The sequence below is a fragment of the Chelonoidis abingdonii genome, chromosome 17 (assembly GCF_003597395.2).
Source record: "Chelonoidis abingdonii isolate Lonesome George chromosome 17, CheloAbing_2.0, whole genome shotgun sequence".
Classification (NCBI taxonomy): Eukaryota; Metazoa; Chordata; order Testudines; family Testudinidae; genus Chelonoidis; species Chelonoidis abingdonii.
In genome coordinates this window covers 21,537,059-21,561,469 of record NC_133785.1, presented here as the reverse complement: position 1 = coordinate 21,561,469, position 24,411 = coordinate 21,537,059, and the positions used below count along the sequence as shown (strand labels likewise).

Sequence of the window (24,411 nt, the reverse complement as noted above, 5' to 3'; positions counted from 1 at the left end):
TCAAATAGAGCACCTGATCCAATTAGAGCACCTGACTTCACTTAGGCACCTGACTCCAGTAGAGCACCTGACTCCAATTAGAGCACCTGACTCCAGTCATGGGATTAAACCCTGCTTCAGTCAGACAGGTGTGGTAGTTGAAGGAGAAAGGTTGGATTGGGCAGAGTGCAGATTGCAGAAGAGAGAGTTTGTCCAGAGAGAAAGGATTGAAGGCTCTGGTGCCACTCCCCTCCTCCAAGGACACTAGGGGAGTGATTAAGAACTGGTTCAGAGGCAAGCAATATCGCCCTGAACCTACCCCAGAGAAGAGAAAGCGCGAGACCCAGAGAACAATACCGGCAATTTGCCACACTATATATCTGTATCTATATCTATCTATCTATCTATCTATCTATATATATATGTACAAAGCCAAAGCCAATCACTGAAGTGCCATGCCAGATTGTGTGCTTAAATGAAAGAGCCAAGATTTTTCTATCGCCTCTTGTCTCGACAGATGTTCATAACAAATGTATCAATAAAAATCAAAAAACAAATATTGCTAAAGAAATATTGGCATCTACAGACATTGCAGTGTCTGACTCTGAACTGGGTTCTTTGAGGCTGCTGTGCCCCTGGAAGCCAAGTGAATTTGATGAAATGTGCTAGAGAAAAGCCTACCTATAGGTTCTGATGGGGAAAGAAGCCTGCCTTAAATGCCACTGCAGTTGTGTTGCAGCTGGGTCAGTCCCAGGATTTTAGAGAGACTCTTCTTCAGGTCTGTGTAAGCTCAGAAGTTTTTCTCCCTGACTAAAAGAAATTGGTCCAATGAAAGATATTACCTCACTCACCTTTTCTCTTTAAATGCCATTGTAAGGTACGTCTCCATACGTATTTAAAAACCAGGGTCCTATGCCAGTGCAGTTTTGTTATGTGTTTAACTTTAGGTAAACTCCACCTCCAATCAGCTGGGAGCTCTTCCCTGATGTCCTTCCTCTTTTATCCATAGACGATGGGGCAGGTTCACTTCTGCTGCCAAAGGGATTTGAAATGTCCTCCTGACAGACACAGATTGCACTGGATAGGAATCCTATTTCAGGGGTTGGGGCAGCAGCTTTAAATTCTGACCAGAGCGCCACATGGCAGGAGCCCAATGGTTGGGGTTGCCTGGAGATGCACTAAAGTATCTCTGCCAATGTGCCTTCATCCTGACCTGGATCAAACTCAGTTCTTTTCCAGTTGTGGGGTCACCCTCACAGCTCTGTCAAAATCCCTCTGTCCCAACCTGCTTTATTCCTAGTTATTTTGGAGAGTCTCCTTCTCACAACTCTGCCAGGGCACGTCAGTACTGATCACCAGCATCTCTTGTTTATCCCAGTCCTGGGCCTCTCCAGTCATATAGAACTGAGTATACTATCACACTGGTTGCTGGAGTATTTTCTAAACAGGCTGTTATCCTCCCCTTTTTGCTTCTTGCACCTTTACGGCAAGCCCTTGAAAATGCAGGTCCTCAAACCAGCTTACTGCAGAGATTCCTCTATATTCCTGACTCACCTGGACTTGTCCAGTGTCAGCTCATTCCCCTACCTCCATTGCAAAGACATTCTAGGATGTCTTTGGACACTGGTTAAAGCAGACACTTCGATCACATGAATCCTCAATGATTTGGTTTCTCACTGGTTCTTCCATCGAGCTGGAATCACCGGGGTCAGTGCACATCGGGAGGAACCTTCTTTAAGTGAGGACAACAAGATCAAGCAAACCAAGAAGCATTTGCTGACTGCAATTTTATATTGAGAATTGAAAAGTAAATACTTCCTGTTACTAACAATCAAAATATAACAGATTGGACAAAATGGCAGAGGAGGTTTAGAAAGATGTAGCTATGTCTATATCTCTGTACAAAGTAGAGGCCTGGGGTGTCTATTTACTAGTGTCACTATTTTTTCTGCTGTCTTTTGCCTGTGCTATCCGAGGTTTTTGGTTTTTCTTCTGCTTCTGCTGCTGCTGCTCTTGCATTGAAAAGATGCGCTTCATGGCTGTCAAAGTCTTTAATCTACTAAGTAAAATACAGAGAGGGTAAAGGGGGTTGAACTCTCTTGTAGTTTGAGGGAAGGTATCTATAAATCAGATCCTAAATATTTCATATGAGAAAAATAAAGCCGTGTTAGGAAGAGCACAATTCAGCAATATAAAGATATGATGCCTGTTAATACAGCCTCCTTAGAAATGGGCTAACTCATTTAAATGCCGAAGACAGTCCTAATTGTGTCTTATTTGACTTGACCCCACACTCCTAGTCCACCAGTTGGGGCTCTGATTAGAAAATAGGAGAGGGCTAGATTAGTCTTACCTGTGAGAGTTGGATCAAAGTGCACACAAACCAAATGAAAGCCACAACATAAGGTTGACTTTAGCTCTCCATTATACCAGAGAAACTCTTATCAAATTAGTTAGTCCCATTTGAGGAGGAGTACGTTAGCGTGAACTAGGGATGGGTAAATCTGAGCCCACAGCATTCAGATGGGGGAGTTACAGCACAGCATTTTGGTGCATGCTGATATTCACACCCTCATAGTCCAAACTGCGGGGCAGTGTAGACATGCCCTTAGAGCAGAATTCAGCCTCTAATGTCTCATTTTAGGCTTTGATAGGCTCTGTGGGCAGATTCCCATTGTGTCCAGTGGGAGATTCACAGGCATATGTCAGTGTGGAATCTGACAGAAATTTAGAGTTGGGAGAGGCCTACTGTGCGTTAGTATTCACCTATTCATCCAGAACCATTCTCTGGAGTGTACAGTCAATTGCTTTGTCTAGGCTAGTTCTAAATGACTCAAAGGATGGAGTTTCTATCCCAGGCAGATTATCCTACAGTCTGAGACCTCACTCTGAGGACATTTTTACTAATAATCCCCCTACATGTTAGTTTTTCAGTTTCTTCTCACTGCTCCTTGTAAATCCTCAGGGCCACTCTAAACAATTTATTGCCCTTACCAAGGATTATGATGATTACAAAAGTTCTACCTATTTAGAGTGCCTAAAAGTTTAGACAGCACCCCTCTAAAACTAAGATCTGCCATCTTGAACTCTACAGATGAGGGGGATGTTTCTCTAGACACACCACTTAACTTATTAAGGGCTTCAGAGGCACAAAATCAGATTCCCTTCTCCCCCTTATTGTGGAAACACTAAAAAAACTGTGTCACTAATTAACTTGCAAGTGGCTTTTCACAAGACAATGCAATTTTACTCCTTTTAGAAAAGTATGCTTTTTAATTCCCCAGGAGTGAATGTCCAGTCTGTTTGTCAGTCCTGTTTTCATACTGACTACCATAACAGGACTGATGTAATGACTACTGACTCATCAGAACAAGAAGATCTAAGGGTCCAACATCTAAGAAGTGATGTACCAGTCAGCTGAACTACAGGACCAAGTGGGCTCCGCCACTTCTGTGCAGGCTTTCCTCAACCACCCATAGCTTGGTAAATGTATCTCAATATCATAGCACATAGCCCCACATATCCCCTGTTGCAATCTTCAGATCTCTACACGTCTGCCAGTGTGCCTCATACCTGACCTGTTTTACCCCTTGTTAAGCCACTGCTGGGCCTCTCCTAAGCAGAACATATCATTTATGCTAAATGTTGATGCAATTGAGTGATGGACAGATATGGAAATTATGATGACACTGTAAATAAAACAAATTTTGGGTTGACTTGAATTTAGGCAATCGTAGTTATGGAAGCCACTGATGGAAAATGAATGTGGAACAGCAAGATAGCTCAGCAGACCATCCAGCACCTTTTAAATAGTGGGGAAAAATTCATCAGCCATAACTGATCCTCATATCCATCCTGCCATCAGTACCAGCCATCACAATTCGAAGGTGATCATCATCACAGTATCTGAGATAGTGCACTGGCCTAATGCACGAGATAATGTCTCCTTCCACTGGTTAGTTCTAGTGATTATGGAGCCTCCTACTATTTCACAACTAGAAGGGTTCTCCTTTAGCTAACATGATTGAAGCCCATGTTTACGTGCTGAAAGTACCACGAAATCAATGAACCCAGTTCTTCATGCAGCACAACCCCGTTGACTTCAATGGGAGCAAGTGAGGGCATAATTGGGCCCAGTGGCAGAATACAGCTCTGTCCTTCTAAAACTCTCATACGTATATGATGCCTCCCACAAGCAAATCTTCTACTGACTTGAGCTCAGTTTTACGGTCACTGTGCTAAAGTCAGCATGTACCAAGAGGTATCACATGGTAGCATGATATCCAAATGGAATCAGTGGGCGAAGGGTGAGACAGAGGAGAGACCCTCATCAGTCCAAACAAAGAGTGTTTAAAAGTTCATCTTCACTAACATAGTGGTGCAGGCAGAAAAACAAATGGCATGTTTTCCTGAGGATCTCTGTGCATCACCACATTCCCTACAGCACTTTTAAGGAAAGGTCAGATTACACAGAGTCACCATTTCCATTAAGCTCGCCACTTCTGCTGTAGCAAGTTGTCTTCTGAGTGGAGGGAGAGAAATGGCATCCTAAGCTAAAAAGACACCAATACTTTCCTTAGCCTCTCCCTGCACCAATTTTTTTAAAAAAGATGTAGCTGACAATCAGGGTTAGAGAGGAACTAGCAGAAACCCCAGGAGGCCTGCAAAATAACTCATTCCCATGCCTCTTCTTTCTCTAAAGACCAAGTCACTGGTTTAAAAAAAGTCTTTAACAGAGGGCAGCTAATAGGGAACACCTGCAGATGTTTCAGCTAATTCCTGGCTTTTTAGGCAGCAGCCTTCCCTGGAACAGCTACTTACATCTTTAGTTTTGAGCGGGGAGTGTCTTCCCTCTTGGGCACTAAGGAAGACTCTTCACTAGTTGCCTCTGCTGAATCTTGTTGGTTCTTCACTTTGTCCTGGTAAGGGTCCTCCACAGGGATAGCACTGCAGAGACAAAAGGAATTGCATTTGGCTTTGCATTTCAAGAGCATGTTTGGGATTGCCAGCGGAAGGCCAGAACCAGATGGCCAGACCTGAACACAGGAAGTCTAGGGCAAAGCCAGGAGCAGAATCCAGAGTCTGCTGCTTTGACCACAAGATCATCATCTTACATCCTGAAGAACGAGATTTTGTAACTGTTATTACCTAAGCCTAAACAGCCACTAAATATTGGATCTAAAATTATCTAGCCCTTTTTTGAATTCCATCTATAGCCAAATGGAGAGGGGCAAGATGGTCTAGTAGATAGGACACTGCACTGGGAGTCAGGAGAGCTGAATTTTATTCCCAACTCTATCACTGACTAGCTGTGTGATCTCAGGCAAGTCACGTCACCTCTCTCTGAGTCTGTTTCCCATCCCACCCTTTGTCTGTCTTGTCTATTTGGATTGTAAGCAACTTGGAACAGGGATTATGTCTTCCTCTGTGTTTGTACAGCACCTAGCACAATGGGAGCCTGATCTCAGTTGGGGCCTGCAGATGCTACTGTAATATAAATGGTAGCAGTAAAACTCAGAGTTACTATGTCCACGTACACACCATTTACTCCAGCATTGTTCTTGTTGCACCCAATTACACCAGTTCTGAATCTTGCCAACTCTCTATCTGGTTTCTTGTTGCACCCAATTACACCAGTTCTGGATCTTGCCAACTCTCTATCTGGTTTCTATAAAAGTGAGGGAGACTAAATCCCTGCCAACTGGTTAAACAAAACTGGGCTTCACCATGGAAAATGGCAAAAATTTCTGCATCGAAGCGAAAGGGGGAAAAGAAAGCTTTTGCCCAAGTTGATATTTTGCCTTGTTCCCAGTAAAGCACCATATTCGCTGGTGGAAATGATCCAAAGTTTGTCCTGAATGCCCACACAGCTGTGAGTGGAATCATGCCTCAGAATAAACATGTGGTCTTTAAATGCGACATTATTTAATACAAAGCCAAACACACAGTTCCTTATCATCACTCCTTGCAAGCTGGAACTAAAACCTTACCACCCTTTTCTAAATCCCTCCAGAAGCTCACAGTGGCTTGTGAGGGAGGGACCATCATTCTGCGGATAGTGCATACAGTGCCTGAATATTTGGGTCCTATTCACAGCTGTGGCATTATCTCACCGTATGAGCAAAGGTAAACCTCTCTGAACACCTGTAAAGTGGAGACAGTTATGTGTATCCATCCATGTAAAGCAGATCTGTGCTGATAAGGAGGGCTGCTTATAAGTGCTAGGCTTTCGTTCAGCTTTGCAGCGTGATTCATGAGAACTAAGCCAGGGCCAGTAGTTTGTGGTCAGAGGGTTACTGCGGCGGTGGTGTAGATTTTAGGTCTGGGTAGCTGGCACCGTTTATAGAAAAGAAAGCATTGGGCAATGGGGGCGGGAAATCACATGCAAGAATCAAAGAGAACAAGGTGAGACAAAAGTCAAGTTTGGGGCTCATTGAGCTTAACAATTTCCCTTTAAAATGCATTTTTCCTAACTAGTTCTTTATACCCTTGCTAGCCCCCAGATAAAGCAGCACTTGCTTTACAAGAAACCGAATTTCCAGAGGGTTGCTAAAGGGTGAAGTGAATAGTGAAACTTCATTACACTAAATGGAGCTGATAGCTTTTGGGTAATGAAGTGATGAGCAGAGTCCATCATGAAATCCACCTGTGATCACATTCTCTTGTTAAGGGAGAATGCATACCTGCAATTCCCTTCTAATAGTTTCTGACTTTGTGTCGTTTATTCTTCCTAGCTAAATTAATTCATAAGCCTTATTACTCACAATCCCAGCAGGTTCCTGATGTACAATTTAGCACTAGTACTTGAAACAGACCATCTGGATCAGAGGCATCAAACTTTGCCCAAGTAAAGACGGCACTGACAACTCCTTGTAGGCAGCACCCCTGAATCAGCAATTACGCTGGCTACACTGTAGGACTTCACGGGTCTTAGTTCTGTTGTCCATGATCTGGACACTCAGTGTAGCTTATCCAAACCATTTGTAGCTAAACACAAACCATTACAAAAATATGCTATGGTAAATATAGAGAGTCACAGACCCATGCACACGTGAACCCTCTTTATAGGATGAAAGCATTAGGAATTTTAAATAGGCACATAAGGGCCTAAAATAGTGGAAACAGTGTGTTTCCTTGGCTGGGGGAGGGAAGGGGAGCAAAGCAGTACACCCACCTTGCATGCTGGGAAAGTGATAGCATGGTGTCTCCTTCCAGGGAAATGATGGCAGGGTTGGGGCGGGAGAAATGAATGCGAAATGGCCACATGGTCCAAAGACAATATGGATCTACCTTATGGAGGGGACAGACAAGAACTGCACCCGTGCCTATGTAGAGTATAATCTTCGCAGGGCAGGAAATTTAGTCATTTGCATCTCTAAAGTATCATACACTCAGTAGTAGCCTCCCATAGCCCTAACACCCAGCACCAGCCATCAGCGAGCTGGCTGGACACATATGATCAGGTCCTATGATTGACACTGGGCTGAGGATCCGCCCCTTCAGCTCTGCTATGCTTTAGCACATTTTCATGCTACTCCTTTAACCGGGGTTTGCTCAGTTTTTCAGGATAGGGCTCACAGAGAAGGAATTCTTTATCCCCACAGAACACTTACCTGGTAGGCAGAGGTCTCATTCAGCTATAAGTAGATGTCTGTACACTGTAATGCATTGAAATAGGTCAGGGCTTTCATTCTACTTCGCTACAAGTGGAGTTTCGCTTTACCCAAGGTCACAATGACCCATCTAGCTGAGGTTTTTCTAAGACACCTGTCACTGTGGTATCATCTCAGCATGTATATGGGCAGATTCTGGTGTATGGAGCAAGAGAGAGGGACTGCAGAGTTGCAACTGAAATTGATGAGGAAAACATGTCAAAGGAGACTCCACATTTGGAGAGCTAGATGCTAGCTAGAGCTAGATGCTAGCAAAGAGCCCTCAGTATATAACATCATATCAACGGCCTCAGCTATATAATACAATAGCAGTGCCAAGGGAGGCACTGCTGTCCAAGTTAGAAGCTGGAATCTCGCTATGTCATTCCAGGTCAGAAACTGCATCGGCACTGAATGAAGGAATGCAGAGTGACACTGCAATACAGATGACAGCAGGAGTCATTGTATCCCTCAGCTGGGTGGCACGTCCTTTGAGAAGCACCCCAATCAGCCTGCTTTATGAGATCCTTGGGAGGAAGATATTGAAAGTTTAGTCCCCTTTTGCAATGACCTGATATAGTTATCACATGCTGTTTTGCAGGATAGATTGTGGAAAATCACAGCTTGGTGGAGGATCTCTTACACTAAGGGTGGAAATGCTCTGGGCTTTATTTTTCACTACTTGCCTCGTTTTATCTTGGATTGTTCCTGATAAAACAAAATGAGATTTCTCTTTGAAGTATCCATAAAGGAACTTGCAGCTCAAGCAACAGAAATGGCTGCTATCCAAGGAGAGCCAGCAGTCCACAGGTGAGACCATGCCTTGGAGCTGCCGCCCTTTCCAATCAAGAGCTAACACCTTTAATTTCCCGTGCTCCAGCTGCTATGGCCTGTTATTTAGATACTGAGGGTATCTTGGGCATAATGTAATGAGATGCTTAGCCGTGGCAATTGCTGTCAACATGGGCATGGTTAAACTGTGTCCCAGGTTGGGGAAAATGTATTCACACGGGCTTTAGGGTTTTGTTGTCATCTTCCTGTGCAAAAGGGGTATAGGTGGGTATAAGTCATGGATACCACCATAGAATAAAACCTCTAATTTTCCAGAAGAACAATATTTTGTGTTGCAACTGGCAGGTTTTTCATTATTCTCGTCAGAATTTTTATTAACATTAGTACTGGGTCTTTCCAGCTAACTGCACCGTGTCAATGATCATATTGTGTGCGAGGGTGACTGTACCTCAGGAGACTTATGAGGATACTGCAAAGAGGAGGCTGATGGATCAGCAAGTCTGATACACATTTTAAATGGTCAGCTGTAACCCTGCTCTCAGAGCACTGGACAGAGGGTGCCCATTTGGCTCAGACAGACACATTCTATATGAGCTGTTTATTACCAGTGCAATTAGCAGTCTTTCACATCTTTTTTTGTTCCTTCCAACAATGTCCACATTATTCTGAAGTTGGAGGCACTGTGATTGAGAGGCGAAGTCAAAGGACTGGAAGACAGAAGATCTAGGCTTTGTTCACAGATTTGCCCCTGACTGGGCTTGGGAAAGTCACTTGATAATAGAACTGGTTGGAAATATTGGAGAGGGTGCAGTTCCACTGAAATGTTGAATTTTTGGCCAAAAATCAAAACCCGAAATCTTTCAGATGAAAAATGAAATATTCAGTGTGGAAATGCAGCTGCTGTGCCTCATGGGAGTTACAGTTTGGGTGTTCCATGCTCCCATTCTCCTCTATAGGCCAGACTCCCTGATCAGACTCCATCTCTCATGATGAATCACACCCTTCGCTCGAGGGAAGGCAGTACATCAGGCAAGGCCCATGGCCATAGTGCATCACAGAAGATGAAGTTTAGTTGAAGAGTCCAGCCCAGGGAGGAGAATGGGGACATGTTGCAAGTAAACTCCATTCAGTTTTCAGCCAAAAACAACACACTTTTCAGTTTTGGGGCACCTGTTTGATGAAAAAAATCAAACATTTCTAGAGAAAGGTGACGCTTCACCAAAAGGTTCATTCTGTCAAAAACCAATTTTTCCTTTGAAAAACAGTTTTGACAGAACATTTTTGACCAGCCATACTTAATCTCTTTACTCTGCAGTTTCCCTGAAGAATGGAGATGACACTTTCCCACTGTAGTATGGTGCTTTGAAAGCCACGAATGAAAAGCATCCTATGAAGTGTTATAAAGCTGAGGAAATCCTTCACGCCAGCATAGACTCTTGCCACCTGGTATTTGCTTGAGCAAGAAATTGCTCTGTGGTTGCATACTATGGGAGAGGATTTCCTGTGGTTTTAAGCACTAAGATCAGTCAGAACTCAAGTTCTCTGAAGACCTGGATTCAGTTTTCAGTGGGCTGTGCTTTTCAGGGAATATTCCCATAAAATTAATGCTTGAAGTAATATCATTCTCAGGATTCTCCTGCATGGTGCTTTGAAAGTTTCCTCCAGAATATTGAAGAAAAGCACCAGAAAAGAAATGAATTACAAAAATGAATGTCAGAAGAAAAGAAAAGCTGGGATCAAATCAACATTGGCTTTATCCAAGAGCCTTTACAAGGCAGAAGTTGTTTTGGTTTGATTTTGGGGGATGTCAGAAAGTTTCACCCCAATGTATATGGAGGGCTAGTCAAACTTCCAACAACAAGAACAAAGCTCCGAATGACCTGCCTATAGACCTGATTTTCAGTCAGTTTCCTTTGTTCCCTCCATTACTTGCTTTAATTTGAAAGCATTTTAACTGTTAGCAAAGTTCCAGCCTGTGTCACCGCACTCAATTATTCACAGCAATGGACAGAGACATTGACGGACTGCACAGGCATTAATGCAGTTTAGGACTGGGGGCGCCTGGCACTTTGATAATTTATTACAGCCGATTATGCAGACTAGCAGAAACTCAGGGACTTTACTTACGATAAATGTGCAATGCATAATCCATCACTACCTGAAACATTAACTGGATAACCCAGTTCCTTAGTCTCGGTGGGATTTAAGGCGCCAGTGGTTGCCCGAGACACAGTATTGTATTGTTTTCTGCATACCCTCTCCTGGGATAAATTTCACTGTAGGTGCATTCAATGCAACAGCAACACTATTGCAATATTATCAGTGCTAATAAAAAATAATAGCAGTAGCACTGAGAAACAGCAGGGACCTCAGACTCTTAAAGCAGCTGAGCAAATCTTATGACTTCTGCATATTTTGCTGCTGTCATGTTGAGCCTTTAAAATATATAGTACAAAATGGGCAGTACTCTAGGAAGCTAAGTTCTGTCTTAGATTGTCTATTTGTCTTATGACAAAGCCATTATGTATTCACCTTCCTCTTACTCCCACTCTCTGACTTGTTTCAACAAGAAAAATATTAATCACTTGCTATGACTTCTTAGGAACCCAAGCGGGTGGGGTGGGATATGGACCTGTCTTTAAATGTTTCATAAACAGTTCAGCTACCTCTGACCTTTCCTGAAAACTCAGTGCCACAGATTTGTCTCACTGACCTTCAGACTGACAGGTTTTCCTTTTTTTTTTGCCACTTTCTAGCATTCCTTTTCTATGTTGAATACATCCTATTATACAAGCCTTCAGCTTATTTTCCTGCCCACTCCCCAGGCAGTTCACAATGGCACGCACAGAAGAGAACACAGCTGTGGTCATTTCCTGTTACTGGCTGAACTTGGTAGCATGGTTCTGTTTTCTTGTTTGTTTTTAAAAAATACACCACCACTAACCTGCATTAAATCCTTGGGAGACTCCAGCCATTGACTGCAGCCCTTGTTCTCTTCTGGTCTATGACAAGCCATCTTCTAATTATTAGGTTCGTGTAAAACTTGATGGCCCTGACCTCTCCCCTTCTGCACAGTCCCACATCTCCAGTTACTCCCACTCCCAAGTCAACTTCAGCACAACTGGAACAGAACTCCTCCACTGTCTCCTCTCTCCATCACCAAATGTGCCATTCTCCCCATCACCCATGTTTGGAAGGGCACTGCTATCAGACTTAGCCCTGTTCATCTCCGTTGCACCTCTAGGCTGTCGCCAAACCCTATTCGTTCTTCCACTGCAGCATCTACCCAAGCTGTGATTTCTTCTCCAGACTGACAGCTAAAAGACTTGCCATTTACTGAGCCCTCCTCCCTGTCTCACCTGCGCCTGCTGTAGTCTATAGGGGTCCACAGCTGAGGCAGGAAGGAAGAATTTTGCCTTACATTTATACATTTTCCACACTACAGATTCCTGGCTTCAGACCAGCAGAAGGGAAGGTGGAAGCCCTTAGGAACAAACAGTTGATCCTTTCTCCTGTTTTTGTGAGCCAATATATTTATGACCATGGGAGGCGTTGGGTGAGGAGGAGCCACATTCCACCTCACTCTCCCACCCGTCCTTCCTCCCCATTCAGCACGTTCTGCAGGGAGAATGAATGCTTGCAGCCACGACGCAATGTTTCTCTGCTTCCTCCCTTATCTCGGCCTCATCCGTCAGTCTGAGTGTAAGATCACGGACAAGCCCCAGTGACGTAAAATGGCTTCCTGATTCGCAAAGCTCTACCATCCCACCACACGGAGACATCTTGTTATCAGCATGCTACTGCCCCACTCCAAGAGGATGCGTGCTGAGACATGGGGCCGTCTGGGGCTCTGTAGCGTTCTGCCCCAGGGCTGTGTGAAACGCTGTTCAGTCTGAAATACAGCAAACATTGCTACTGAGGGTCACTCCCTGGGACACAACAGCCCCCAGATAGCCCTGAGTCTTGTGCCATCATTGTGCCTTCTGAACAGACCCCACCTCCCAGACATCTGAGCCTCATTGCACTTGGTTAGTGCCTGGCTGTGATCTAAAAGTCCGTCCCAATGAGGTTCCTCTACCATCTTTTTAATCCAATTTAATCTATCCTGTGCCTTTATTTTGAGACTAGCGGGCTGGCTCCAAATTTCCCTCCACAGTGAGCACAACCTCACATGTAAGCTCTCAAATCCATTCCAAATGCACAAAGGCTGGGAGCACACTAAGACCCGGAGGAGAAATAGGGCCAAATCTATCCCAGGTTTAGGCCTGTTGACATTAATGGAAATGGAGCAGAGATGGATTTGGGACCTGAGTGCTTTGTGTTACTCTTGACTGACCATCACCCCCACCCCCAAGTCATACAGCCAAGCAGCATTGATTGGCTCCAGAGTTGGCTGCACCGAGCTCTCCTCCTCTAGAGAGGGGGTTTGCAGAATGTGCATGATTTGGGTCAGCAGCTTTCCTCTCGGCTCTGAGAATGCATTTTATTAAACCTTTATACCCAAACACACAGTGAGAAAGTATGATGGTTCCCAGACAAAATCTGATAAACTTGCTCTGTCTGCCTGGAGGCCATGCAAAGTAGTGCCCCTTTGAGGTGACCCCTACTACATGTAAGCAGCCTGGAAAATGTCTATGGTCCTGGGTTTAAAAGGGCTGATCAGTTTAGCCCTGTACCAGGGATCGGCAACCTTTGGCACATGGCCTGTCAGGGAAAACCTCTGGCGGGACAGGAAGATTTGTTTGCCTGCAACGTCCACAGGTTCGGCTGATCGCAGCTCCCACTGGCCGCGGTTTGCCATTCCAGGCCAATGGGGGCTGGGGAAGTGGCGGCCAGCACATCCCTCAGCCCATGTTGCCAGCGGATTTCCCTGACGGGCTGTGTGCCAAAAGTTGCAAATCCCTGCCCTATACCATATAGAACTTGCAGGATTTTCTATGTTCTGTTCACAGTGACGTAGGAACTGACATATCACATCAGACCCAGGGTCCATCTAATCCACTATTATGTCTCCGGTGATGGGCAACATCAAATGGTTTGGAGGAGGGTGCAGGAAACCTCATAGAAAACAGTTATGGAATAACCTGCCCAGAGAGAAAGTTTCTTCCTAAACCTGATGTCCTTATTCAGACAAACATCCATTGAAGTCAATGGGAATTTTGCTTGGAGCAAGGACTGAATAAAGTATCAGGCCCTCAAATTTTAGTACAGTTCAGAAATATAAGATGCTAAGAAAGAAAATGAACAGCAAAGGAAGAGAAAGAAAGAGAGTGCATGCACTGACCTTGTCAGTGTCTTAAAGGGAACTTGCAGTTATGGAGGTTTCAGTTACCTTAGCCCTGCAAAGGCATACATTTCCTGCAGGCAAACCACTAGTGCCCAGCAGTGAAAGGTTCAACCACCCTTGCTGTATCCATCTGCTACACTGAGACAGGTTCCAGTACACAGTGCAGTCTGTGCTTCCTGTCCAAGAGCAGCAAGATTAAAGTGAAAAAGAAAACAAGTTAACACTGTTCCTGGATATTTTTGCTACCCATATTACAGCTACATTAAAAATAACGTCGGCCTCCATGCACATGACGGCAGAGAATGTTACATACCACAGGAATGAACAGCCATTAGTCAGTGGTGGGGAAGAGTTACTGTAAGAGACTGCAAATGAGTTCATACCCTTCCTATATAATACGTGCAGCTCAGGATTTTCTCATCTGGCCTAATAAACTCCCAACACCCAGCACCAATTAACTCTTTGGATGCTAGATGTGCTCTTTGGGGCACACAGTTTAGCATAGTGCAGTGATTGTGGATGGAATCTGGGCATGTACCTTTCATTGCTAGTTTACAGACCAATGCCTGCTGCATGCACAGCATGACATATTCCCTTGAAGCACTGGGAAGAAGTTTATTTGGAGTTACCTGTTTTCAATAACAGCTAATGTTTAATGCTTTTCCTCTGGGGATCTGTAAGTGCTTTACCAAGGTGATTCAGCATTATTGTCCTCTTTTTACACATGGGGAGGTCTAAGGGATTTTATGGAGCAGAACTCTCACCGAAAGGAATAGGGCGCCTAAATCCATTAGGTGCTTTTGAAAATCTACCTGGTGACTTGCCCAGCGTCACACATCAAGATAATGGCAGAGGGGGAAATAATATTGATATCTCTGCACTGCCAGTCTAGGTCCTATCCGCTGGGCCATGCTGGCCCCCAGTTCAAGTAGGCTGTTACCTTTTGAATACTGTGTTTATTTGATTCATCTGTATATTTATTTCTTTACTGTAGATTTCATTTATTTTATTTTACTTATAGCTGAGCTGTGGTTTTGATTTGTCTAGTGCACCTTTTGTGCATCCATTTAATTGGATTTAGAATGGGATTTTCAAAAGTATCCATGTGCACACTGTAATCAGAGGTGTGATTGCAGCATGTGTAGACATTCACTTTGGAAGTGAATTAAGATAAACTGAATTAAGGTCACTTTAATTTGGAATAACAGTATCCGCCAAGAACTTAATGCGGTTTGACTAGCCCACTTCAAATTCACACCTTTAGTTGATCTGGATTAACTTTCTTGGATGTCCCCCTGTAGACAAACCCTCACTCAGAAGCACAAATCTCACTGAAAATCAGATTGATAGCTGCTTGAGTACATAGCCAGGGTCCTAGGCAGGCTTGTGCAGCCCTGCACCACTCCAGCCTCTGTGCTCTTGCCATGGTGTTTTAGCCTTCACTGCTATTGTTTGCTAGATCAAAGTGACCTCTGGATTTTTCTATGCCTGTGGGCAGGGCCAGCTCCAGCTTTTTTGCTGTCCCAAGCGGTGAAGCGAAAAAAAAAAAAGAGATAAAGCTGACCGGCAGCACTTCGGTGGCAGCTCAGTCGTGCTCTTCCATTCTTTGGCGGCAATTCGGCAGCGGGTCCTTCTCCCCCTTTCTTCCTCTTCGGTGGCACATTGGTGGCAGTTCAAAGAGGAAGAGAGGCACTGAGGGATCCTTCGCCGAATTGCCGCCGAAGACCCGGACGTGCCGCCCCTTTCCATTGGCCGCCCCAAGCACCTGCTTCCTTCGCTGGTGCCTGGAGCTGTCCCTGCTTGTGGGGTGGGAGAAGGGGAGCAGGATTTGCCTCTAAAAGCAAAGTGGCTCAGAATGGGGAAATCCTTCCATATGCCTGGCTTGTAGACACTGAAGTCAAGATACTCAATAGCATAAGCCAAACCTTTGAGTCAGGTCCCAGAGCTCAGACTCCAGCCTTGCTACAAAACAGAGAGGAAAGTGCTGATACTGAAGCACCCTCAAAGGCCTGGACTGTGCTTGAGGTGGATGGGGAGGGAACTAGGTTCTCATCCTGCCTGTATAACTGGCTTTGAATTAAGTGATAAAACTGCCATTTTCTTGGCACCTAATATGTCATGTAAACTGGCCAAACAAGCAAACACCTGATGCATATTGCATGTGGCAGGCAGTTCCCTTGGGACTTCTGTGGACCACTAAAACACCATGGCAAGAGCACAGAGGCTGGAGTAGTGCAGTGAAATAAATATCTGCCTGCTGGTTACAATTTAAGGGCTACATTTAAAATATATATATTCTTCAGATATAAAGGGAGAAAAACCTGTCAATGAATGTAAAAATATATGCATAGTAGTAAATGTCTCAAGGTGACTCCAATGAATGCATCTCCCTACCTAAGAGATACAGCCTAAAGTATGGGAGATTTTAAGAGTTTGTCTACACAGGGAATTATTTTGAAACATCTATTCCTGAATAATTCCTTGTGTGGATGCTCTAATTCTGGAATAAGAGTGCCTTATTCCAAATCAGTTTAATTCAGAATACTTTTGGAATAAGAGCATCCACACATGGAGTTAATCTGGAATAATTATTTTGCTTTAAATTCACACCCTACCTTAATGTGAATTAAATTCTCACTGTAGACATGTCCTACCTGTGGTATAGTTCAGCTCTGTCTCTGAACTGCAAGTGGGGCACGATGTTACGATGTAACTCCCAGCGGAATAGTGGTGGGCCATTAAAAACTGCAGTTTGACTCCCAGCAGTAACTAAGTTGAACAGATTCCCATTCCAAAGATCAGGAAACCCGCAAATACCAGAATAAAGGTGAACGCCTCACTGTGGCAAAATATCCATGTCTTGATGGCAGGCGTACCAGAGTAAGTGATTGTTGAAATCTCAGGCAGTCAAGATGGAGATGTTCAGTTGTGGTTAAATTCTCAAATTGGCTTTGAAAAGCTCAACCCAAAAGTGTAAGGCAGCCCACTGACTTTGTTAACTGAAATGTAACAACATGGCAGCATCTCCTCCACATCCCTCAACAGCATCCTTCCCAGTACGTTGTAGGCCGGGCCTTAAAGAGTTGTGCCTGAGCTCTGGGCATGCCCACACAGTAGGGGTGATCGATAAAGCTCTTAGTTATGCCTCAGTCACAGTGCTCTGAATTAAGGAGTTTCCAGGAACACACGAGGGAAAAATATCCCACTTGGTCTTACTTTTTTACTTCCATTATTTTTTCCGTTCACCCTGTTTATAAACTGGAATGGCCGATAATGACTTTATCAATGCGCCCACGCTCCTTATCACAGCCCCCTTGATTTCTCCTAGTTAGCCAGGTTCATGTAACAAACAGACCTCTGTGTGACATGGGGCCCCCTTCCCCGCATTTCCTGCTTTACCTAAATTTGAAACTCTCTGGCAGGAAGTGACCAATCTTGCAGTCGAGGCGAGCTTGGCCGATCTGATTCAGCAGGTCCTTCTTGCTGCAGCCATATCCGTTGAAAACACAGCCCCCGAAGAGCAGCTTCCCTCCAGCGTACATCTGTTGACAAACAGGCAGGAAGAAGAAAGAGGAAAAAAATGCTTTGCCATAAAAAAAAATAAAACCAAGCGTGAAAGCTTGGGCCAAATGGCTTCCCTTTCCTGTTTTGCACAGGACTCTTAGAAGTTTTCACCCAGTGGTTAGGGGCTCTGAGTCCTGCAAACACACTTTCTGCCTTCAAAGCAGTTAACACCATCAGTGCTGACTGGAATTCAACTTACGGTTTTGGAGTGGAAAAGTATGGGACTGTCCTCCACACTGTGAAAGCACTTTTGCCGGCAATGTTTCTGTGAAACCGCTGGACATTAGTGACAACTAGATACTACACTGTATGTTAGGAACAGCGTAGGGTAGATTGGATGAGATCATAACATACATATGGCTCCTGAATTCTGGAGCTATTCAAGATCGGAGAGCTGTGCAGAGTTTGGTGATTTCCCTTCTCAGGAGTTTTTTTGGGGAAAATATTGTAAGTTCTGATTTGTGGTAGTTTTACATCCAATGAGTTTTGTCTGAGCCAATCTCAAATCTCAAAACATTCTCTCTTCTTCCTCTGGAATAACTGTTGTAAGCATCACAGAGGCTAGAGGACAGGATGTCTGAGCAATTAATAGATGTGTGAATGGGACAAATATGAAGCTGGTGATGTGAGTGTGTCAATACAGGACAACTTTTTTCCATTTGCATGCCTCACTTTACTTATAAGTGCTGGTTAGGAATAGAAACAGAAGCCTGAAAATTCAAGATGGATGCTGTTTATATGATATCAGGTAACTCCTGGGCCCTGTTTTCTTGAGACCTCAAGCCTAATCTTGCAGATCAGAGGATCAAGGAAGCACTAGAGCAGTGAAAAATTAAGGGTTATTTACATTTTCTTTTGATCATTTGTTTTAGTCTGTGTGGGTTTATTAACCCCCTTCCCTGGAATTTAAGGCCAAATGAACCCAAATTCTCAAAATAATACCCACTGGAAACAGCTGGTTTTTTCCTGCGTTGGGATGAAAACTGCAGCCAGCTGAAAAATAGGAAGATTTTTTGTCAAAACTTTTGCAAAAATTCATCAATTTAACTCTGTGTGTGTGTGTGTCAAAATTTGAATGTTTTCAAGCATCTCTTGAAAAATGGGATGTATTTTTCACAAAAAAATATTCATGAACATTTCACCCTTTCTAATCAATGACAGGTTAACGCTGAAACATAATTTGTTTCACTGCTGACCATTTTAACTTAAACTTCCAGGTAACTGGGGATTGTGGGCAACCTTTTCAGTAATGGGCACCTCTGCTTACTTTCCATTTTTTGATCCCTAGTTAGAAACCATCTGAATCCAGAGCTTCCTGGTTTTTCTACTCTAGCCCAGAAATCAGTCCAAAGCTGGGCCCAGATTTTCAACTTTCTACAAATCTGGGTTCTAAATTCTTGGGTAAAACCCAAGCTGAACCTCTGAGTCTGCTGAGATTCATCAATCTCTACTACAGGGAGTCTTCTAGCCCTCTCTGCAGTTTCTTCATACCACTCCAGTGATGTATATGTGTCAAAAAGGGTTGAAATGGGTCTAGGATGACCAAATGTCCCGATTTTATAGGGACAGTTTTGATATTTGGGGCTTTTTCTTATATAGGTGCCAATTACCCCTCCACTCCCTGTCCTGATTTTTCACCCTTGCTATCTGGTCACCCTAAATGGGCCTGTGGAAAATTCTCTCAGGAAGGGGATGACATAGGTTGTCCTACAGCATCACTTGTGCAACCCTGAGCACAAGGGGCTGGCTGGGTGCAGGAAAAGAGGAGTGTCTAGAGCAGGGGTAGGCAACCTATGGCACAAGCTGATTTTCAGTGGCACTCACACTCGTGGGTCCTAGCCACCAGTCCGGGGGGGCTCTGTATTTTAATTTTATTTTAAATGAAGCTTCTTAAACATTTAAAAAACCTTATTTACCTTACATACAACAATAGTTTTGTTATATATTACAGACTTATAGAAAGAGACCTTCTGAAAATGTTAAAATGTATGACTGGCATGCGAAACCTTAAATCAGAGAGAATAAATGAAGACTTGGCACACCACTTCCAAAAGGTTGCTGACACCTGATCTAGAGTACTTCATTTGTTGTGGAATACAGAAGAGCACAGCTGTGGTTGATGGCAACTGCCATCAGTTAGACTAGCCTTAGGATCTGCTCTAACTTACACTGGGGGCCAAATCCCTATCTTCAAAGTTTTTTCACCCCATATGGGGCATGAACCCACAATGTCTGGCTTAGAAAGCTATTACCTTATTCATTAGGCCACTCCTATTCTCAAAGTTATCACAAAGCTACCTTTGCACCCACCTCTCCTGGGCTGAGCCTCCTGCTAGGCACAGCATGGTAGCAGGCCCTTCAACTTCCACTTTCTACTTACAGCAGGATACATTCTGCAGCGGCTTTTGTGTAGTTCAGGATTTGCAATGAATAGATATATACCTGATCCATATAATGTAATATATAATAATATGATATAATATAGCCTTGACAGCCCTAGAAACTCTGTTCCCTGGTTGGGGCAGTGCAGAAGAAGCGGTATTGCAATTCAGTACTGTGCATTCTATTTTTTCCATAGTGTCCTATGCACATAAAATCATAAGGGAAAGGGAAGATTTCAAGCCAAGACTTAACAGAGGAGAGGTGATTCAGTGGAACACAGCCCAGGGGGTAGCACAAATGAAGGAGCTACGCTGCTTCAGCTGTAGACCATCCTGGGGATGAGATCTGGAATGAAGGTGGCAAAGATGGGTGGAGAAGTGAGATGGCAAATGGATGTGGGGGATGACAGGTGTGGAGACCTGTAGGGTAGAGTGAGTCAGTGGATATGAGATCAGAGCAGCAGGGTGGAGACTGAAGGAGCACAATGATTAGGCAGGGGGAATGAGGTGGAGTAGGAAGACATGAGGTCAAAGCAATTGGGTGGAGGCAGAGAGTAGGTGGATATATGCAGAGTGGGACAAAAGGAGTGGAGTGAATGGATGGAGGGTGGGGAGGAGGGAGTAGAAAGATGAGAGATCAGGATGGTGGGGCACAGAATGCAGGGAGATATGGAAAGTGCATGGGCAATTGTCAGTGTTGGTCACTGGATACTACATGCTCGCTCAATTTGTACATCTGTGTGAGGAAGAAAAGGGTTGTTTCAAAGCTGAAGCCCACTGATTGCCTCACAAGTTAATCCCTCTTCTGTTTAAAGTGCAGTGTGTGGGCAGCTGGCCTGAATTCTGAATGCCAGCAGCTCCCTCTGGCGTTATCCGATGAATCTCTCTGAACTGTGAGGAGCAGCAGCAGAGGGTGTAGAAAGGCACTGAAAGCTAGCGCTGATGTTAGGATTGCTACCAGCACTTTCATACCTTCTCACAAAAGGAAAGCCAGAAGGGCTCCGTGTTTAGAAAACCAAAGATATCAGGCATCTAACTACAGTATCTGGAAAAGGAGCAGGTGTGTCTGAAACCAAGGTGCAATATACCCATTTACTTGAAAAACTTTCAAGCTGAATTGCAGTGTTCCTATCCCGCCTACCCACACTTTACAATATTGCGTAGATGTTTCCATGTCCATTTGAACAAAGCTAATGTGCCACTCAGTGTCTCCTGAGATAGTTATAGGTACATATCCTGATTTCTCCCTGTAGATCTACCCTCCGGGTGAAAGAGGTGGGAGACGTGGAGGGATTGGGAGTTGAAGTATCTTCCTCATTGCAGGATAGTCTTTCTAAATTGGAATGAGTCTCAATATGCTCAAGTGTTCTGCATCCCTGGCTGCTGCATTCATCAACCGCTGGAGCACAGGGGACTGCAGGCACTGAGGGAATGCAGTAGTGTTGAATGAATTAGCTTATTACCTTGAGGCTTGAGCAACTCTGTTTAATCTGGCCTGTACCAGGTGGCCACCTTCATGTTACAGATGGGTTAACATGCAGCTTCCTATCTGCTAAAAGGAGCAAGCCAACTAGAGTGCTTAGTGTCCCCAATGTATGATCTACACTGGCTGCCCATCAGACCCTGCACAATGTTCAAGCATCTGTTGCTTAGCTTCTAAGCCCTGGAAAGGGGAAGGACCATGTTATCCCAGGCACCATCTCCTTTTCCACTTTTAATTGCAACAACTGCGTTCCACAGGAATGTTACGGATGATAGAGTCCGGGTTCACCATCGCAGGAGGCAACAGCAGGGCCTTGTTGTTGGATGGCTCATAGCAAACAACCTAATTTTCACCAGGTATCAGGTTAAGCTCAATTCTTTGCATCTATAGATCCTGCAGCAAACCTCAGCTAGTTTGGCAGATATTCAGTTGACAGCTGTGTTGAAGCAGCCCCAACAACAGTCTGGTAGCTTCAACAGAGGATGGAGGACCAGGACTCCTCGATTCTAATCTTAGCTCATTCTGTGACATTGTGTGTGCTTCTGCCAGAAGGGACTTAGCAGGAAAAACAAGTAACAGGAAGGTAGTAAGAAAAATAATCAAGATTCCCTAATTCATTTTATATGTTATGGGACAGTTCCTCAGCGGGTATAAAGCTGGGTAGCTCAATGAAAGTTAAAGAAGGCAATGAGGCTACACCAATGTGCACCTGCTGAGGATCTCACCCTATCAATCTATTTTCTCATAAGCCCCTTTCAGGGAGATACTTAATTTCCCAGCCCACCTGCAGGCAAAACAACAGTTCGGCAAAATGACTGCAGCTATTAGACTTTTAAAAGTCCCTTCCTGTGGCGACATCACAGTCTGGGGAGGGTTTGTCAGGTCTTTTGGAGCAGCCACACTCTTATTGTCCAGCCAGGATTGCATTCCTTACAAGTGTGTTGGCTATTCACAAACAAAATTCCAGCACACCATTTGTTCAGGAAATCTTCAGTGTAAGAATTCTTCTAAGTACAGGATAGTCACAATATGATAATGACACTATAGAATTGGTCACCTAAATTGCATAGGCCTGTTTCTACCCCCGACAGACATTTCAAGATGGCCACCTGAGCACTCCTATAATGAACCTTCATGGAAGCACACAGTCATACGGGTGTCAGCAGGTAAACCCTCTCTGCCCCAAATCTGTACTTGGGGCATTACCCGAGTTCTTTTGCTGTGCACAAACAGGAAAAGAAATGGCTTTCGGAAGTGTTTGTGGGAAAGGGCTGTCCATGATGGGAAAGGGAACGTGATTTAGATGTCACCAAATTATGTACAAAAGACTCAGAGCAGTGTTTGTTTGGCTCTGCTCCGCCTGATAGTTCTTTGCTGTGGGACTAGGCTGGAGAATTCTTCAAGTGATTAGCAAACTATTAAGTTTAGTGCTAATTACGCTGGGGGTACAAGCAATGTTTAATTTATGCCAAGGGTTGCCAGGACTGAGCCCCAGTACCTCTTGGCTTGGCTGTTCATAGCCCCAGCACCTCTTGGCTTGCTGTGTCAGTTTTGAAAGGAAAAAGAAATTGCTTGAGCCTTGGCACCTAATTGCTTGGGTCCTGACACCTCTTTCGTTACCCATTGAACACTGGGTACAAGGGTCAGGAGGCCTACCCTCAAGGAGAACAAAGGAGTTGTCAGGCAGTATCTGCATCTCAGGACCAAACTCATTTCTGCTTTTAAGAATGCAGCAGAAAGATAGAAACGGCAAACGTCACAAAAGACAATTGGGTGGTTCCCATCACACTAGTACCTATCAGAGCGCATGGCCACAAGCAGCCCCATGCAAGAGGTTCGGTAAGGTGAAGCACCATTATCAGTCCATAAGAGTTAGTCTCTCTGCGACTGTCATGGAAGAGGAAGGGGAATCAGGAAGGGTCCTTTAGAGTGGAATGGCAACACCAGCTTCATCTGTTCAAATACTCCTAGATAAAGAACTCCTCCCTGGGTGAGAGCCTGACAATTTTGCTTTCTACTCCAGCCCCAGCATTAGCTCAGCTCAGTTATTCAGCACAGCACATGATACCCACCAATGCAGTTGCTGTCAAGAGACATTTACACATTTTCAAACAGTGGCATTTGTCCAGGAAGAAATCACACCATGCTACCCAGCCAAGCAGACCAATTGACCTTTCCTAGACACTCCTCTCCCCTTTCCTGCCACCACCCACACAGGGCTTTTTAAATCCTCCCAAGGGATTTGGTGCATTTCATGAGGTCAGACATGGGCATGTGTAGGATCTGTTTACTGCTGGCAGCAAAGATAAAAAAATTGTGGGGCAGGGACAAGGGTGTGGGAGCTGGACTTAGTGGCATGATGAGAATTGGTGCAATGTGTCACATGGAGGGGAGATTGAGCAGGCATAGTAAGAGCTATTGAACATCTGCCTTCTAAAGCACAATTGGAATAACTGGCACTTATTCAGTAGCTAGCATTCCGTGCTATCAAAGCATTTTACACAATGGCAAATTAATATTATTGTGTCCATTTTACAGATGGAGAAACTGAGGCACTGATAAGTTAAATGACTTGCCCAAAGACATACAGTGAGTCAGTAGCAAATCTGCAATGAGAATCAAGGTTTCCTGATTTTCATGATGATTTCTTTGCTCGGCTCAGTTCTTTTATATTTCTGTCTCCCTGAACCATCCCTAGTTTTCTTTTCAAAATTGTAATCCTCCCCCCTCCCTTATGCTTTAAAGTTTCTCATGTCAGACAACGATCAAAACCTTATTTTAATAACTACACTTAAACAATTCTTTCATTAAAATTTCATCCCTTCATAGGTCTTTACTTTGGAAAAACTTTAGCAGTAAATTCTTGGTTACACAAATCAAAGTCCTTTCAAGCAAAACCATTTCATGAAGTTCAAATGCTTCTGCAATGACCTCTGTTTTGACCATAAAATCTTATTTGCCTGTACATCCAGACTGTATATTAACAATAAGCCTAACTGTGTTGAGGAGGTCAGCCAATGGATTCTGGTTGCTAAAGGGAATGAATAATAGCCTTATAACCATTCTAATCCCTTTCTTGTCTGTCCAATGAAACAAGAGCGTTACACTTCCACAGTCAGAGATTTACAAGGCTGTAAAAGAGCCATTCTAGAACACAGAAGGGCATTAATTGAAAGGCTCTCTAATACAGTCTTATCTGACTTGGCACCTCTTTCAGTGAACCCAAATAAAAACCTGTGTGAACCAGGACTCCCAAGAAGGGAACTGTACTTG

General features: G+C 44.1%; 1 protein-coding gene across 1 annotated transcript in view; it reads right to left on the bottom strand.

Moving 5' to 3' along the window:
* Window positions 1–616: 616 nt before the first annotated feature.
* The window catches only part of C17H3orf20 (chromosome 17 C3orf20 homolog), a 53,056-nt gene continuing 29,261 nt past the window's right edge, over window positions 617–24,411 (bottom strand). The window contains exons 13-15 of the mRNA XM_032784284.2: window positions 17,110–17,252; window positions 4,801–4,926; window positions 617–2,035 (exon numbers count right to left, since the gene is read on the bottom strand). Of these exons, the coding sequence (XP_032640175.1) occupies window positions 1,903–2,035; window positions 4,801–4,926; window positions 17,110–17,252 (402 nt within the window). The 3' untranslated portion in view covers window positions 617–1,902. The remainder of the gene's footprint in view (window positions 2,036–4,800; window positions 4,927–17,109; window positions 17,253–24,411) is intronic.